This window comes from Simochromis diagramma, unplaced genomic scaffold (genome assembly GCF_900408965.1).
Source record: "Simochromis diagramma unplaced genomic scaffold, fSimDia1.1 OVJJ01000421.1, whole genome shotgun sequence".
Taxonomy (NCBI): Eukaryota; Metazoa; Chordata; class Actinopteri; order Cichliformes; family Cichlidae; genus Simochromis; species Simochromis diagramma.
The window spans coordinates 7,555,733-7,571,451 of NW_024387250.1; the positions used below are offsets into that span (position 1 = coordinate 7,555,733).

General features: G+C 42.3%; 1 protein-coding gene across 2 annotated transcripts; it reads left to right on the forward strand.

The window, feature by feature from the left end:
• The first annotated feature begins 1,513 nt into the window (after positions 1 to 1,513).
• Positions 1,514 to 12,660, forward strand: LOC120714819 (phosphatidylinositol 3,4,5-trisphosphate 3-phosphatase and dual-specificity protein phosphatase PTEN). 2 transcript variants are annotated; one of them, XM_040001310.1, is made up of 10 exons: positions 1,514 to 2,307; positions 5,956 to 6,040; positions 6,172 to 6,216; positions 6,328 to 6,371; positions 6,571 to 6,809; positions 7,717 to 7,858; positions 9,560 to 9,628; positions 10,215 to 10,381; positions 11,115 to 11,456; positions 11,578 to 12,660. In XM_040001310.1, exons 1-10 carry the CDS (start codon positions 2,229 to 2,231, stop codon positions 11,758 to 11,760), a joined length of 1,395 nt encoding a protein of 464 aa, XP_039857244.1. In that variant the 5' UTR covers positions 1,514 to 2,228; the 3' UTR covers positions 11,761 to 12,660. The 2 variants fall into 2 exon arrangements, with proteins under 2 accessions (XP_039857244.1, XP_039857245.1); XM_040001311.1 differs by lacking the exon at positions 9,560 to 9,628.
• Positions 12,661 to 15,719: the final 3,059 nt, after the last annotated feature.

Sequence of the window (15,719 nt, forward strand, 5' to 3'; positions counted from 1 at the left end):
GCGAAGTTGGAGGACTGATTCATTTCGCTTCTCATTAAGCTGCGAGGGCTTACAGCGCTACAAGATAAGTGCTCTTCAGTGGGGAGAACTAGTCTTCGCTGTAAGAAGGAGATTCCTAATTAGCCTTACATGGGATCAGATCATTTAATCTGCGATGTTCCAGGTAAACCCATTTAAATCTGCTGAACTGTACCCTCACTACTTTATAAAATCTCCCAACTACTCTACACCCAGCATGTCATGTCATTGAGAAATGACCACATGTAAATCTCCGGTGTCCTACAGACCTGCATATTCCTAAATACAGGCTGCAGTAACACTCCAAATCGGATGCACTACTCTAAGAGCAGAAGTCACATTCCCACTCAGATGCTGCTAATTTAAAATGACTATCAGCTGCACAGCTGTCAGGTTACATGGACTAAGCCCAGCCTCCTTGTTTCCAGATGCTGACTGATGTTGACACACAGTCTTACATTAAGCGATCATTTTATGGGTGTTGTATTCTGTGACCAAAGGATCCATTTAACTGTCTCTAGCTTTCATGAAATTTAAAACACAGTGAGGTAAGGTGGCTTCTGTTGGTATGAATGAAATACATCACATATTGAGCTGCTGTTTTTGTTGTTCATTAGTCGTCTGATTGTATTTTCACACACACACACACACACACACACACAAGCGCGGAATGTCCCAGATGACAACTTGATTTTGTTTGTTTGTTCAAAGCCATTATTGAGAATAACAACCCAGTAAATAGGCCTGTATGTGACATTTGAGCAAGCGGAACCAGCAGAAAATCCTGGCTGGATTTCCCTCCTTACTATGGATTATTGATCGATCGTTTCATCTCTAACTCTAAATACAATAAATAACTACTGTACACGATATTGTGAAGGATGCACCCTAAATTTAACTGTGGATTTAACTTCACAGTTTGCGCACACCTGTGTTTATTATGTCCGCAATTATATCATGCAGATTTAATCCTGTTCATTTATTTATTTATTTATGGTGGTGTTTGTCATTGCAGACAAAGTGCATGATCATGCAATTAACCTGGGTATAAATTACTTGCTTTGAGAAGACTGAAAAAACAAAGGAACCGATGGAGATATTGTCAACACATAAGCATTTCCTCTGTAAAAGCAAATGCAGTGCAAACTCGTGGTCGGCAGTTTGCACTGATATACTTGCCATACCCGAAATGACAGTTTAAACCGCGAAAAGTGACATTATGTTGGAAACTTCCCTAATTACATCACACGTGATCACTGACAGAAGGGAGCGTCGTAAGTGAACACATTTTATCCTTCCGCCACAAGCACGAAATAATTGTATTATCTCGCTTTTCGGGGTCAGAACGATTACTCGTGTAGGCATTTTGCTTTTCAGCGCGTATTCTTAATTAGTAGAAGCATATTAGAGACGTGTGCGTTTGTCAGGTTTCATTAAGCTGTGGGACTATAACGATGAAGGCGGCGTGATACGTACTCTAAAATCCCAGCCTGCTCTACCTTCTTTTTTTCCTTCTGTGGAGGCCATGATGGGAGCCTGAGAGTTCAGCTGGAGCTAGAGGAGCGAGAAAAGAAGATGATTTCCCGGGACGGAACTGTCAAATCAGCCTGTACACATTTCTGAACTTTGTATAGTCTCTATACATCGAAGGTGGAGCCTGTCACTTTTTTTCAGATGTGTTCCTGGCAATCAGTCGATGACAATGTTAAATCGTTAGGGGGCATTTGGATCGAAAAAGGAGGTAGCATTAGCTATTGTTGCTAGCTAGCTGTGCTAGCTAGCTAGTTAGCTAGCGAGCTAGCTACGTCTTAGTGACTGGATACGGGTTTAGAGAACCGGTGAGTTCTCTGTCTTCTTGCTGTCAATCGCGGCAGCTGCCATTGAGCCTTCAGCTTGGACATTTCACGGCATTCTGAAGTATTTTCCTCTGAGGACACCTGCATGTATTTTATCCGGGGGTGTTTGCAAAACGAATTGCAGGATTGGGAAAGTCGGGCCTCCGCGGAGGAGCAGAGCAAGGCCCGTCTTTATGATCCAGAGGAAGCCTTTCTAATCCTACCGACAGCCACCGCTACTGCTGGCTAGCACTTCTCTGTCAGGACCTGGAAAATTCAGCCGTGAGCCACCGAGAGCAGACCCAGTGACTGCGACATAATCGGCCAAACCGCCAATACTAGATTACCCCATATAGACTCCTGTCACCTGCTACAATGTCGTCGATTATAAAAGAAATGGTCAGTCGGAACAAAAGGAGATACCAAGAGGATGGTTTCGACCTGGACTTAACATGTATCCTTCTTAATTTGTAAAGCCTTCGGGCCACTGGTCACTAACATGGTCTAGCTGCACTGGTTAAGAGCACAGGAACCAGTTCGGTGGAGTAACGTGAGGTAGATGGCTCCCCTGCTACTTATCGTAGCTAGCTGCTAGTTGGTCCGACAGCGCAGCTTTGCTGTCACCCAGCATGTTTGAAAGATGGTGGATCTGTCAAAGCGGCACGTATGAATACCACACTAACATCACAGCTGGAAACCTCTGTTAAGCTGGACATTGGTCTCTGTGTTTAAATGTGACAGGGCATTTAGCCTGGGTGAACCTGGGTGAAGGTTGTGAAATTGTTAGTCATTTGGCCATATTTATCATTTTAAATCTGTGCCTCTCGTAAGCATATATGATGCGTTTAGGATTTGTTTTAGGGTATCTTTGGCTTTTATTTACATCTGGATTTGCTACCCAGGTTTTTAATTTTTGGTGGGTTTCTCGTTTGTTTTGACACAATCGAGCAAATGGCTAAAGTACTCTTGCCCCTCTTATCTGTGTTTCTTGATGGATTTAATGTTCACTGATGGATATAAACGTTTAAAAACTCCTTTCCCTTTTGTTAAGATGGCTATTAAAATAAAAGAAATTAAATTTCAATCTTCACAGCAGGACTGACACTGACAATAGCTGACCTGGTTCACTGGTGCAGTATTCCCGCTTCTAAAGTTGGTACCTTTACTTATTTGGCTTGTGGTAAGCTAGAATAGCAACTGAAGTGGTTGACTTTGGGCAGCTAAATGCAAAATGTAATTTGCTACAGTGCTTAAAGTTGGTTAATGGTAAAAGTTTCAATTAATATGCCTTTATGTGTTGAGATCACCTTTGTGAGTCCCAGAGTTTGACATTTTTGGTTTTATGGCGGAATTAAGTTGTCAGATCATATCCTATTGTTTGTTTATTTATTTATTTTCTAAGCAAACTAAAAACAATACAAAGCCAGCTTCTCAAATGTGAAAACTTGATGTAATCAGTTTACTGTAAGAAGAAATTAAGACGTTTGAAAATCCCACCTGGGCTTTGGGACTTTTCCCACATTATTATTGGGTGGTGTGTGTGTGTGCTGGGGGTGGGGGGTAGGAATCTGAAATGGCAGATTAATCAATAATGGAAGTTCCAACCCTATCTGGTTCCTTAAAGTATACAAAGAGTTGAGCGGCCTGGAGTGTTTATGTACCGAATTTACTTTTGTTATTGTTAGCAACTTGAAAACCTTGCTGAGTGGCGTTTTTTGTTCTTTCTTTTCTGAAAGTGCAGATGTAGAGCTGAGTGCTAGTTACCTTGACTTGACACTATAGATAGAAACATAGTGAAGTGATTTCAGGCAGAGCTGTCAGCTATGATGTATGTGTGACTGCAGATGCTGATGAAAGGCGTGTCTCACAGTATTTGATCTGATGTTTCTCGCCTGCTTTTATAATGTGGTAAATCGAATGTCATGTCTTGTCAGTGGCAGGACTCTTGTGGTATACCTCTACAGCTTTGTGCAGGTGTGAATAGGGTACACCACTCAAAAGTGGAATCTTTCTTTGGTGTGAAGCCACCTCTTGTTTGGATGTGGGCCCTTTCGAATTATCCCTTTTATCATGTTTGGCACTATGTCTAAAAACAATATGGGCTTTCTGCAGTTATGTAATGCAGTATCACAGTTCTGGGAATTGCCCTTAAAATAGAGTTGCCAGTGATCTTGTATCATCATTGCTGTCTGAGTGCTCTCTCCCTCTTACCCTCTCAATCCACCACCTCTCCTCTCCTTTTGCTCTTTTTCTTTACTACTCCCACTCCTAATTCTCCCTCCCTCTGCTTGCCCCTTTTCCTCTGCTCTCCTCCTTTCCTGTCCTCCCCACCTTAGCTCCTGCTGGGTCCCACTTTCCCTATCCCCCCCCCCTCTCGTTCTCAGTTGTGGATTTGGCATATGCATAGAGCTGAGGCAGGGCTGGCTTTTAAGAAAAGGCGTGTCTAAAGCATCAGATTTTTTTTTCCTCCTACTTGGAGCTTCCTTCAGGGGTCCAACATATGAATCTCTTTCCAGCTGCAGAAACCAAGACCCCCATGCTCTGGGCTGAAGTTCTCCCTGAAGGTTTGTAAAGATCACTTAAAGTCTGACTGGACCCACTTTGCCCGTAGATCCACGGGTTAGAGTAGCCCATTATAAAGCATTAAAAACTAGTTTTTATCTCCTAATTAGGTTTTTGAGCCCTTAATCGACAGGTTTATTATAGTACAGGATATACAGCTTAGGCGGCTGTGCTGAGTTTCAAGGAAGTAGCTTGGCTGTATGCAAATAACCTCAAAGATTTGCTATAGGGCTGGCTTGAATTTATGTACGAGGCCTGTGTTGTGCATAGCCTGGTTGCATGGGGTTGCGTGAAGGCACTTACTGAAATCCTCTGATGGGGTTTTGCTGAAAATTTCCCCAAAAATGGCTGAAACAGCATTAATGTCTGCCGTAGTACAGTTGACCCGGGTTTGTGGAAAACCTTTTTTTGTACTTGTAGGTCTGCTGATTGAACAATGAGCTGTGTGTATGCAGACTGAATCAAAAGAGTTGACCTTGTGGGCTTTTTACATCCACAGGTTCTTGTATGTGCACTGCACACACCAGGAAAGTTGAGGGCTGTATAGAGGCTGCCGGCTGTGCTTTCTCGCCAGAGCTGTCAGATGCGTGTGTCAAATTATTCTGACCAGTTAAAAAGTGATTTGACTCTGGGGGGGGGGGGGGACAAAACGAAACGCATCCAATTAGAAATATTCAGCCTTTCTATTTTTGACGTTGTGGCACAGGAAGTGTAAGAAAAGGTTGCCCTTTAGTCAGTGGTTAAAGTGTGAAATCCCACAGCTTAGACTGACGAGCAGACTTCAGTTACAGGTAGGCGTTGGAGCCGAGCCTTCAAGACATGCATGCCAACCAAATTATTCTTTTTCAGTGCAATGTGACACTGATGTGCGCCTTTAAGAGTGAATGTATGTCACCATATAATTGGCCACGACATTTTCCTCACCGTTCTTGCGGAAATATGGAGCCATTTGAAACACAAACACCACCTTTTTCTGCACCTGCAAATTTGCAGCTCGGCGCATTTGTTTTTTGAGTTAACTTTTTTTCCCTCTTCCTTACATGTGTGACTTCATGTTGCCCGCTTGCAATCTCGCAGATATTCAAATGTCTCTGGCTGAATTCAGACTAGATAAGTCGAACATTTGCGATCATCCCAATATAACTTTAGGTTCTAAAAATACATGCAGGTCAGGGAGCAGAGACTATACTCATGCACCCAACATGTGGGCCTGGCTGAAGCAGGAGCACGGTTACTCCTGCCGTCACTGCTTGCTTCTCACTGTCAAGGCCATCTGTCACAACATGCACGCACATACTGGCCAGCACCCCTCCCCTATTCTCCTGTCTATCCATAACTACAATCACACTCTTATAATGGCGTGGACTAAAACTTTTCTCAACCCTTTCACTCATGTCTGCATTCTTGAAGTTGTGCTGTAATGGCAAATTCTTTTAAGCAGTCCTTTCCTTTAAAAGCTTTAGTTCTGACGCTGGGAGCCTTGGTAGTAGCTCCCTCTTGATTTCCTGCAGATTGTACATTTCCTTGACTGCTTGAACAGATATTTACCCAAATATCATTGCAATGGGCTTTCCAGCAGAGAGACTTGAAGGCGTGTACAGAAACAATATAGATGATGTAGTACGGTAAGTGTGATCTCGGTAAAGGGTAATATAACAAACATGCAGTTTATTCTGCAGTATATGAGTTTATTCGTTTTGCTCTAGCACTTTGATGTCATATCGATCTAATGATTTTATTATTTTTCTGCGGACAGGTTTTTGGATTCAAAGCATAAAAACCACTACAAAATCTACAACCTGTAAGTTTCTACATTTTGTTTGCATCTGAGCTCATCCTTGTTTACTTACCAGCTTCCTCTTGTGTGATTGCTAACTGGAGTTTTCTGGGGGGGATTTTGTTGACATTTCAGCTGTGCAGAAAGACACTACGATACTGCCAAATTTAACTGCAGAGGTAGGCTGCTTCACGTATTCTATAAATGCTGTTTTTAAGAAATAAAAGCCCTGCTGAAGGCCTGATGACGCACAAGGTCGTCAGATCTCTCAAAATACTCAGCATCTCCCTGCCCACCTTGTCTATGCTGACCTGTTTGCACTGTCCCCCCCTTCTCTCATCACAACTTTGCGTGGGCTTGCATCCCATCACACCTCAGTTGCACAGTACCCCTTCGAAGACCATAACCCTCCTCAGCTGGAGCTAATTAAGCCGTTTTGTGAAGACCTGGACCAGTGGCTCAGTGAGGATGACAATCACGTGGCGGCCATCCACTGTAAGGCCGGGAAGGGCCGCACCGGAGTCATGATCTGCGCGTATCTCCTCCATCGTGGGAAATTTCAGGAGGCCCAAGAAGCACTTGACTTTTATGGGGAGGTCAGGACAAGGGACAAGAAGGTGAGATCACGAAACAAATGCTTTCAATTCAGAAGGCTTTATTACTTTTTAGAGCAGTTGCATCAAGCAGGGCAGTGACTGATGAGCCACATCCTGCTTAATTGGTTTCAAATTGAAAGTAAATTTCATGTTCAAGCTAAGAAAAAGAGAGAGAGACCATACAAGATGACTGAGTTGATTTTCACTAATAATTATCAAGGTTGCAAAGATTTGAACACACATAGAAAACAGAAGCATAATTTCAGGCACCAGTGCTCTGTTTTAAGAAGTAATACATATTAAACGGATAAACTCGAAGGTGATCTCATGTTGCATCCTGCGTCCCTCATCTGCGTCAAAACCACGGATGTCAAATTCATTTTGCATTGTGGGCCACATGCAGATACGGCCTACTTAAGTGTGCCGAACCAGTGAAACTCCCTTTTCTGTCAGTCTAAAAAAGTTTCACTACACATTTAATCTGCGAGATATTTTAACATAAGTAATAGTACTGTAGTTTCATCAACACATCTCAGTTTTACTACATGATTAAAAAATGCTGCTTTGAGCTTAAAATGTAAGAAAAAGACTGTCCTGTAATTATAAAATGAAAAATATTTATTTTCCTTTTTCTTTTTGCTGTAATCTGACTTTAAAATCATACGTTTCTATAGTAGATAGTGACTGATTGGGAGCTTTCTGTTATTTGTTTATCTGTTACTTATTTACAGTGGTTTAGTATAACTGGCTGTGGGGGGAAAGCCATAAAACTTATAAAATACACTTAAAAGTCTCAAATTCATGTCATCCTTTCAATTTTTTTCAAAGCCGTCCAGTGGGCCAGAGTGGACTCTTTTCCATGCCAATTCCAGCCCCTGGGCTTTATGTTTGGCACCCCTGGATTAAACATTGTTGCTTTTGTTTGCAGGGAGTAACGATCCCGAGCCAGCGTCGCTACGTCTACTACTACAGCTACCTACTGAAGCACCAGCTGGAGTACAAGCCGGTGGCATTGCTCTTCCACAAAATGGTGTTCGAGACTCTCCCTATGTTCAGCGGGGGCACCTGCAGTGAGTCACGCTCATGTTCAACTTCAACTCCAATCTAGGGCGTAGGCATGCATACCGCTGTTCAGACAGAGTGAGGGCCTTGCATGTATGGTGCACCGTGGGGCTAACCCACACTGCAGCGTAGCACCGTAGGGCATTGCAGGTCATCTGTGGTGGAGCCAAGTTGTCCTCTGCTGTTTCTTTTTTATTTATTTTTTAATAGCCTTGTTGAGTACAGCTGAATTTCGTGCTGTATTTAACTAACAAGGGCGGCTTTGTATTGATCAAGTCTGCTTGTTGCTGCTCACAGAAAATCGCGGTGAACCAGATCCCCACTGGTTGTCTTAATAAAAATTTCAGATTTTTTTTTCCACAGGAGCCTTTTAAGATTTTTATTAGCTCTGAAAGCTGCAAAGTCGAGCCATTAATTTAAATTTTTTTTGGCTCCTCTCGAGGGAGAGACTTTTATAGGATTTCATTTTCTATGCTCGCTATCGAGAAGAACTACAGCACGCCCTGTATAGAGGAGAGCGCATCCTATAGTAGTAGCTACATAAGCACAGGTTTTACATGTTTTCCTAAGGCCGAACCAGGAAGTAACTTAAAGTCGAGAGGAATTTAGATGGCAGTAATTTTAGCAAACAATAGCGCAGTACTCAGTAAGTCACTGACGGTAACAGCCACTCAGTTATGAGTATTTACATATCACTGCATGTTTGCTCAGAGTTTAATTGATATGACGGCTGTAAAATGTCTGCCAACATTTGCACTTGTTCTCCCCTGTTGACGTAGTGACAAACGCAAGCAGTCCAACCCGTTTGATTTATTTTTTTTAACAGCCGTCAAAACCAAATGCTTACTGCAGTGCTAACTTTAGTGATTTCCCCAAATTTCTAAGCAAATAATGTCACTCTTCTCAATTAAATTTCAGTCCCTGTGTTTCATTTTTCATGTTCACATGAATGCAGAGTGTTTAGCTGCACGTAGAAAACCTTTTTTTAGTGTTTAAATAGTGCTCTGTTTTAGCCTGAGGAGGGGGTTAAAAAAAAAGTGAAATAATTCTGCTTATCTGCTCAAATGCATCTGAGTCATACGATGTTGTGCTCTCCTCGTATCTGAATTTGTCCATTTTTAGCTGTCGGTCAGAAAAAGCAACCTCTCCTTCCTTCATGTCTGTGACTTCTTTACCCTAACACGTGACTGTGCTGCACACCCCTGACTGTATCGATCCTTCCTTCTTTTTTTTGTCCTGCTAACCCTCTGCTTAAAAAGGCCCTATTCTGAGTTTGACGTCTTCGTATATGCATCGCTTTTTTTCTGTTTTGCGGTTTGTTTTTCTAGCTTTTCTAGTTCTTAGCTCACTGCAGTGATAAAATAGAAACCAGTTTAATTGCTAGAAACTGCTCAATGTCAAACACTTCTCTCTTTATTTCCACCAAAGAAAACTGACGCATTTTGGTCGTTTGATTTTCAGCAATTTCAAAGTTCCCCGTTTGTTTCTTCCTCTTTGTGTTTCTCATGTGCACACTAGGTGCCTTGTCAAACGTTTTTGTAAGATGCACAACTCCGCTTTGAAGCCACGGATTGAATGTTGTTATTAAGAAAAGCTATGTAGATGTAAATATTTGTGTAGAGCTCTTGTGTTTTGTACCTGCTGTGCTGTCAAGCCCCTGACAGGCCAGCCAGGCCCTGTTTGTGATAATCTCCTTCTTTCTCTCTAAGGGGACAGTACCATTAAAAACAGGAGCGAGCCGACCCCTCAGGGCTTCAAGAAAGGGAATTGGCATTGGGGTAAATGAGCCTTTCATCCATTATTATTTTTTCACTCATTTGTTTTTATATGGCCCCAGAGATCCAGAAGGCAGGAGCAGTCTGAGGTAGACATGTTGCTTAGCAGGAAAGGAAAAGCTTAGGGGCACATGAAGTCATCTCCAGCACCACCCTCCACCCTGACAGGAAGAAGAAAGGGTTAAAATTCTTCTAAATGCAACGTGTTGCGCTGGTCCAAGACCAAACCAATGACTGTCTATCAGAATAGGGTCCTGTGTCTCTGGTTCTGGGTCTATTTGGGTGTTACATTTTGTGGCCTGTTAACTTTCCCTTTCTCCTCCTTAATTTTAATATAATGTTTTATCACTTTTTTTTTTTCACTTACTCAGTGGGTGGGAGGTGGTGGTGTGCTGTGCCATTTTCTTTTGTCAAACTCATGTAATAACACTGGTATCCTGTCTCGCCCTCCTGATTTACTCCCTCCTCCACTGTCGCTCACTCCTCTTATTGTGCTTTCTGTCTCTTCTCTCCCACTCCCCCCTTCCCCCTCTCACAAATCTCACCCATCGTGCTCCTCACCCCTGTACAACGTCAACACTTTTTCCAGATCCCCAGTTTGTGGTGTACCAGCTGAAAGTGAAGATTCACACATCGAACCCCGCTCACACACGGCGCGAGGACAAGCATATGTTTTTTGAATTTCCCCAGCCGCTCCCAGTCTGCGGAGACATCAAAGTGGAGTTCTTCCATAAACAGAATAAGATGTTGAAGAAGGTTAGTTGTCTGTGTTTGGGAGATTTCATTGCGGCTTCATTTGCTCAGTCTAGTTTAGGAGCTTATTTCAGCCACTGTATGCCATAAAGTGACTAGGTCACAGAACGATAAGACGACTAAGCATTTTCACACTTAGCAGGGTGCCAGCAATTACGGTTTTATTGCCACAGTTCTCACAAATAAACCAAAAATCAAAAATGTGGTATTTTTAATATCTTGGGTCTCTGTGCTGCAGGCCAGTTTTGTCCCAAAAACTATTAAAAACAGATCAATTAGGCACACCATTGGCATGTTCCTTCAGGACCACAAGCAGGGCAACCAGTTTATTTTGAGGTAAATCCCTCATTCGCTGTCCTGCTGCCATAAATACTGAAATTTATATTAACCCACAGCTGAAAATAGACCCCAAAAAATGCACTGTTTACTCCTGTTAGTGTTTGCTAAAAACGACACTGGTTAAATGCTCGCTAATTTCCTAAAATGGCTGGGTGCAGTTTTTAACAGGAGTAGAATAGTGCATTGGTAGAAAGAAATGTACTGGGTGCACAGCAGTTGAAAAGTACTTAAACTGACTAGTGCAAGGCTAGCTTTTCTCTGAATTTGTTGACAGTAAAAAATGGACCATCAGCCTTAGCTAGAACAACTGATTTTGGAAAGAAACCTAATCAAAAACCTGTAAAGTTTCCTTTCAATACTTCATTCACTCAATCTGTTGTAACCTCTCCCCCTCCAGGACAAAATGTTTCATTTTTGGGTGAACACTTTCTTCATCCCTGGACCAGAGGAGAGTGGGGACAAGATGGAGAACGGGGCAGTTAACAGTTTAGAGAGCCAGCAGGGGCCACCAGGGCAGGGTCTTCCGGGACAGGGACCTGGACCAGGCCGACCGGGACAGGGCCAACTGCAAAGTGCCGAGTGCAAGGACAACTGGAGAGAAAACTACAGGGAGGAGAAGAAGGAAAGCAGCAAAGAAAGCGACAGGGACAAGGACTATCTCATCCTGACACTTAATAAGAACGACTTGGACAAGGCCAACAAAGACAAAGCTAACCGCTACTTCTCACCAAACTTCAAAGTAAGTGCTGTAATCTTTCTGCTGTTGAATAACCGTATATCTGCTGTCAGTTCACTTTGCATTTTTAACTGAAAAGAGCAGCGACGAGACTTGTTTGTGATCATCTCGTCTTGGTTTCCAGGTGAAGTTGTACTTTACGAAAACCGTGGAGGAGCCGAACTCCGAGGCTAGTACTTCAACATCAGTCACCCCCGACGTTAGCGACAATGAGCCAGACCATTATCGATACTCTGACACCACTGACTCAGATCCGGAAAATGAACCTTTTGATGAAGAGCAGCACACACAAATCACAAAAGTGTGAACTCTTTTTAAACAAGAAAAAGGAAGAAATTATACAGCAGAAAAAAAGGAGAAAACTTGAATATAAACTCAAAAGAAGAACCTTTGTCCCTTCCCTCCCCCAGACGGCAATAGAATATCATCATGTCAAATGCCAATTTTAGGGGGAAAAAAGATGAAATATCCTGACCAATATATTGTTTTGTTTTGTTTTTTTCTCTCTGGCACGACCATGAACCATGTGCGAGGTATTGACACTGTTGCCCCATGGGAAAAGGTGCTGTAGCTATAAAACTGTGTTTATATATATATACATACATATATGTATATACATATATACATGCATATATAACAAACTTTTTTGTGTCAAAGACAATGGAAAGAGTACCACAATCAGGAGATGGGAGTTGAAGTGTGGGAGAAGCTAGAATGATATACGAGGACTATGCTGCTCTTCTCCTGTCTAAACCAAGGCCAGTGCTGCAGTCACTTTGTTTCACTCCCTCTCTTCTCCTCTCATCTTTTACTCTCCCCCACCCTCCATCCTCTCCTCCTTCCTATATTCCTTTACTGTGAATGCTTCTTGTGCTCTTTGCAGGCTGTCTCACGTGACTTTTGGCCTTTGTGCAGTGCAAACTGCATGCGGGCAGTGGGTTGGGGGTGGGCGGGGGTTATAAAGAGGCTGTGATGATGTCTAAAGCATTGCCATTCCTGTTCCCACTGTGTATATGTTAAATTATGCAGAACAAGGCATCCCATGTAATTGTTAATGTTTTTTTTATCCTAAGATAATAAAAATATAATACACAAAACAGCAGGGAGACAAGTGTTTGCAATAATGTTGACACTACATTTCAAGGACAATGGTGAATTTGCATGTATTAGAATTGGCGTCCATCCCTAATAAATGTATGCAATGTTGTCTTTTTTTTTTTTTTTTTGATAATGAAAGCAGCTTTGAGATGCGTCTTCTGCGTGGGGTTTCCCGCTGCTTTGAGTCATGCTCACAAAATTACATCACAGCTTTATGTAATAGAGCTGCTGTTTTCCGTTAATGAAAATCATGCAGAATGAAAATGAATTTTCAAAGTGCGCAGTTGTCATCGGGCGTCACGGCTAGTGCGGTCTTCTAACTTGACACTGCTGCTGTCAAATGAAGTCGTAATTTTAAATGACGGTACCCAGACCCTGTAATCTAAATTTTTAGCATGTGTGAGACGGGACTTTAGTGCAGAGCGCTGTCCCTGGTGAGAGGGGGGAGGGGGAAAAAAAGCTGTAAAGCAGGTTGTCGTTGGAGCTGTGTTAACAGTAACTTCCTGCTTTAAAGGTCAGTGCTGCAAATAGCGAGTGGGACCTGAGTTAGGGAAGTGATGGAACGATTGTTGTTAGAAGTTCAACTGATGGCGAAAAGCCCACTTTAAACAAATAACACTGAGTGGAACCAGGGAGCTGCGAGCATCTAATGGCAGTGTAGTGGTGAGAAAAAGCAGAAATTGGTTGATTATATTTGGAAACATTGCTGCCGATTGGAGTTTGTGCAACCTCGCTTTTGTGGTTTTTGTTACATTTTTGCTAAGTACCAGTAGATTTTTCTGAGAAGCAAACTGACCTCTGAACCCTAATAAAAACATTAACATTTATGAGCCAAAGCAGCCCGACTTCATACCAGAGTATCAGCGCTGCATGTGGAGTGGCTTCTGCTGGTTAATAAAGGCGTTCTCCATATGAAATGAGCAGAGGAAGGAAAGGCTGCCAGCCCAGGAGGGAGGTGTGCGAGGCCTCTGGTAGTCGAGCCTGCTCTGCTTGCAGGCTTGTGTGGTTCCCCAAATGAAAGGGTAATAGGATTAACAAGCATGTTGCTGTGATAGCAGTGCAGAAAGTGGCAAGACCCTGGCTAAAGCTTGGCCCAAAGTCTCCTGATAATAAAATAAAGTATGAATTAAACATATATATTTTAAAAATTGTTCCACCCCCTGGGGGCTGGCAGTCGCATAATCCCCTTCTGCTCTATTAAGACTCGGTCCCCGGCTCTTTCGTGTTGATAGAGACATCAAAGCCAACCAGCGCAGCGTCAAATGAGACAGGCAGCAGTCGCAGGGGCCCAACTGTAATTGGCTGAGCCGAGAAGGAGGGAGAGACTCTGGTAGATTAATAATGAATGTGCTGTGCTGGGCTGAGAGACCAGAGAGATGCCTCAGCTCTCCACAGGCACACAAGACTGAAGCGAACCAAGAGACGTGACTTCAGCTGAGTTTGAGAGTCCAGCTCTTTGCTTCTGATTGCTACTCTCATCACTTAAACACTCCAGAAACTGCACCTGAAATATGAATCGAAATGTATTGCCTCATTTGAATGTCTTGAGGGCTGGCTCCTCAGAAAAAATGTTTGATTTCCCCCACATTACCATCTCTCAAGAGGTGAGGCACCAATGGAGAAGCAGGAGATTTGGAGGAATGTTTGCTTTGTATAATGTGAATGTGAATTTTCCTTCCGACATGTGGATTAAACAGTACATTATACATCCAGCAGAACAAAGATGGAAGATGATACAGCGTTTGCGGATATGATGTGGAAAAACGGCCAAGCCATGGACAGGAGGTGTTGGTTTGTTACAGTTAGAATCAGCTGGTAAATACTCCCAAAGTTGGATAACTAGCCGTATTGATGGATGTATTTATGCTTATCCTGAACCTAAGACTAATTAATTAAGAACAATTAAGAGATCTGTACACATTGGTGCTAATTTTTCCAGGTGGTCACTTCCAGTATTGCAATGAAAATAGAAATCCCAGCTGCCCAAAAAATATTTGTCTCACATACCAGAGAAAAACTGATTTTAATCTATAGAAGTACAATCTTTTTACTACTTAGATAAAAGGTGTGTGTGTGTGTGTAAGTTGTTTGATTAAACTGAATATATTATCCTAATAGTATAAAGATGTTAATCTCAAATGTAGCTTAATGGCTTGATGTTAAGATCCTGGGTTGAACCCCATTTTGCCTTTAGAGCTGTCTTAAAGGTACAGTAAGTATTTTTTCAGGTTATGTGATAGAAAGAAGTGATTGCTGTACTCATAAATATGCATTGATTAGTGTATAATTACATCTTCTAACACATGATGTGTTCTCATAAACTCAGAATTAATCCATTAAAAGTAAGGCGTGGACATTAGTTTACTTTATTATAGTTTTATTATATCATTTTAGGCTCAAGTTTCCAACGATGTTAAATACACTTCAAGGAAGGTTTCACTGATGGCCACTAACAGCGTCAAAACACTGTGCACTTGAATTGTGAAGGGCAAGAAAACAGAATGTGGTCGACTGGAATCTGCAATTTACTGACATCTAGTTGTGAGACTTTACACACTGTACCTTTAACTCTTTATAGCTTAGATTCAACAAGGTGCTGGAAAAAGTCTCCAGAGGTTTTGGTCCATATTGATAGCATCACGTAGTTGGTGCAGATTTGGCATAGGCATGTTCAAGAAATCACTGTGAGATGATTTGAGCTTTGTGGTCTTCTGCTGCTGTAGCCCATCCAAGTTTGACATCCTGTGCATTCAGATATGCTCCTCTGCATACCTTGGTTGTATCAGGTGCCTTCCTTTTACCTCGAAGCAATCTGCCCGTTCCCCTGCGACCTCTGAAATCAACAAGGCATTTTCATTCATTTCAGAGAACTGCCATTCACGGAATATTTCCTCTTTTTTGGACCATTTTCTGTAAAATCTAGAGATGGTTGTGTGGGAAAATCCCAGCAGATCAGCGGTTTCTGAAATACTCATACCAGCACAGCTGGCGTCACTGACAATGCCACCTTAAATCATCTCTCTTCTCCATTCTGATGCTTGGTTTAAACTTCAGCAGGTCGTATTAACGATGTCTGCCTGCTGTTGCTGCCATGTGAGTCCCTGATTAGATATTTGCGATAACAAGCAGTTGAACAGATGTACCTAATTTATATTTTACTTCCTAGAT

Excerpts from the sequence above, each read along its gene's own strand:
- LOC120714819 (XM_040001310.1), top strand. The coding sequence starts at position 2,229 with ATGTCGTCGATTATAAAAGAAATGGTCAGTCGGAACAAAAGGAGATAC. Across the intron at positions 6,217-6,327 it reads CACTACAAAATCTACAACCT|CTGTGCAGAAAGACACTACG; the intron begins GTAAGTTTCTAC and ends TTGACATTTCAG. Across the intron at positions 6,372-6,570 it reads TGCCAAATTTAACTGCAGAG|TTGCACAGTACCCCTTCGAA; the intron begins GTAGGCTGCTTC and ends ATCACACCTCAG.